This window comes from Poecilia latipinna, unplaced genomic scaffold, assembly GCF_001443285.1.
Source record: "Poecilia latipinna isolate Pla-1442-1.1 unplaced genomic scaffold, P_latipinna-1.0 Scaffold3026, whole genome shotgun sequence".
Taxonomy (NCBI): Eukaryota; Metazoa; Chordata; class Actinopteri; order Cyprinodontiformes; family Poeciliidae; genus Poecilia; species Poecilia latipinna.
Genome location: NW_015115642.1, coordinates 29915 through 32201, shown reverse-complemented (window position 1 = coordinate 32201; position 2287 = coordinate 29915). Strand labels below are relative to the sequence as shown.

The following is a 2287-nucleotide window of genomic DNA, read 5'->3' as shown; positions in this document are numbered from 1 at the left end:
TTATTGTTGACATCTGGAAATTACACACATGTGCAGAACGCTGGAGGACAAGAAGGCAATTCTTTTACCAAAGTCAACCAAAGTGGCGCTGCTGCAGTAGAACCATTCTGTACACAAAACGAGACCTGGAGATGTTGGTGTTATTAATTCAGGTCAGTGCGCCACAGCAGAGAGACAATAACCCAGAAAAACTGTTAAAGAACAACTCATAACCACTTGTTTTCTTTTTTCTCGTTCTCCGAGTCAGCTATGTTGCACACAGATGCATTGCCATAGCAACTGACTAACAACAGTTCCATGAGAGTATCAGGATTCAACACCAAAAAACAAGCAGAGAGAACATTCAGTGTGTTACAGTTTTATGTTTTCAGGCTTGATGTTTATTCTTACATTATTAAGTGCTCAACTGAGCACAGCAGACTACTTTAAACATGAGCCTGGATAAAAAAAAAATGCATGTATTAAAAATAAATGTATAAAAATTTAAAACAAAAGCCAATGATATTTGAGAGAAAATGTTTTTTGTCCTTTCTGTTACATATTTTGCATAAGTAATCATCTTGTGGGATTATGTCAACTTAGTCTTGTATAATAAAAGTTAAAAAAAAAATCTCTTCAAACCTTTGGAGAGGTTCTTGAGGGCGTAAAGTGCCAGGACGAGAACGGGCAACCCGATGCCAAATGTCAACCACTTCATCACAGTGGCTACCTGCACAGCTGTAGATGTAGTGCTGTTGCCGGTGAAGTTGCTGGTGAAGTTCTCAGACTGAGTCGTGACCTGTGTGCTGGTATCAGCCATAGGAGGCAGCGCTCTTCCTGTTTATGTCTTCCTGTGAAGTTGTTTCTCAGCTGATGTTGTGTGAACAGCAGCAGGTCATGATGACCATCTGAAATAACAAAGGATAAAACTCACGTCATCTAGTTTAGTTGTGACAAAATTAAAATGTTTCTCACATTAAAACCACCAAATTCAATGTATTCCATTGGGATTAAGTTTAATGATCAACATAATATATTACATAACTCTGGAATTGAAGGAAATGCGTTAAATATTGACGTCCGCTGAATGTTGTGTTTGAAGGTTCACCTAACGCCCGCTGACAACATTTTCCAGACTTAAAAATGAAATACCATTAGACGTCCGGCGGACTTTCAGTTGAAGGTATGCTGACAATTTTCAGTGTTCATTTGCAGTAGATCAAAATAAAATATTATATATAGTTCAGATAGGTCTGGAAATGATAATATGGCAGCAATTTCTTTTTAAAGGTTTTATTGCCTCTATTGGCCTTTATTTCATAGTTAATTGACAGGAAAGTTGGTAATGAGAAATGGGGAATGACTTGCAGCAAAGGTCACCAGGCCAGGAATACATGGGTCGTGCTTAACCCCTGCGCCACCATAGCACACCCATATGGGAGTAATTTCATTGGAATGCAAGGCTTTCCTGTGGAACAGTTGTCTTCCATTTCCTAGGGATATTAAGCCAATCTTGTAACAAATTGGAAAATTGACAACCACTTGCACTTGGCAAAGAATGTATTCATTTTACAATATCCCTTGGCCTGCATGGCCTCTGGCATACAAACAGCAACACGTCATTTATGGGCTGTTTAAGACCACCTCTAAACGTTAAATTAGACGCTTCAGACAGTAACGAACCCATCTTGATATAAAAGTTATTGATCTAAAACAGCCAACCATATCACTGAGGTGGAATTGTCTTAACTGCCACACACAATGGTCTCCAAATGCGCGTCTTTGTAATTTTGAATTTTCCTAAGGTAATTAATTTCTTCTTTGTGGCTTTGATTTTTTATGATTATGTTGCACTGTTGGTGTGATTTTAGGCACTTGATAGTTTGAATAAAATTCTGGTTGATTGTGAAGTTGAACAGTGACTGTTGTCCTTATGGTTTCACTTGTACACACGACATTAACGGACCCGGGGAGACGAGATAACAACGAGCAACAGGTAGTAAATATCTCGCTTTCTTAACATGGGTTAAGTGGTCCTCGGACTGAAAAAGTTTAAGAAACACATATGCACCTTTTCCACCTACTCCACTTCAGCAGCCCAGGTGTTCTATACTATCCTGATAGGATCTGCGCCCTCTAACTATCAAATTATTTAAAAAAAATGTCAACATACATTTGTTTGTGAATAAAAAAGTAAGTCTGATGTTGAAGTGAAAAACTGTTTCTATTTATATTTTCATAATTGTCTTCGCAATAGCGGGGGGGGGGGGGGGGGGGGGGGGACCCACCAAGAAACTCTTTCCCTCTG

General features: G+C 38.9%; 1 protein-coding gene across 1 annotated transcript in view; it reads right to left on the bottom strand.

The window, feature by feature from the left end:
• The window catches only part of LOC106939914 (uncharacterized), a 12932-nt gene extending 11576 nt beyond the window's left edge, over nucleotides 1–1356 (bottom strand). Inside the window, exon 1 of the mRNA XM_015022490.1 lies at nucleotides 622–1356. Coding sequence (XP_014877976.1) covers nucleotides 622–799 — 178 coding nt within the window. The 5' untranslated portion in view covers nucleotides 800–1356. The remainder of the gene's footprint in view (nucleotides 1–621) is intronic.
• Nucleotides 1357–2287: the final 931 nt, after the last annotated feature.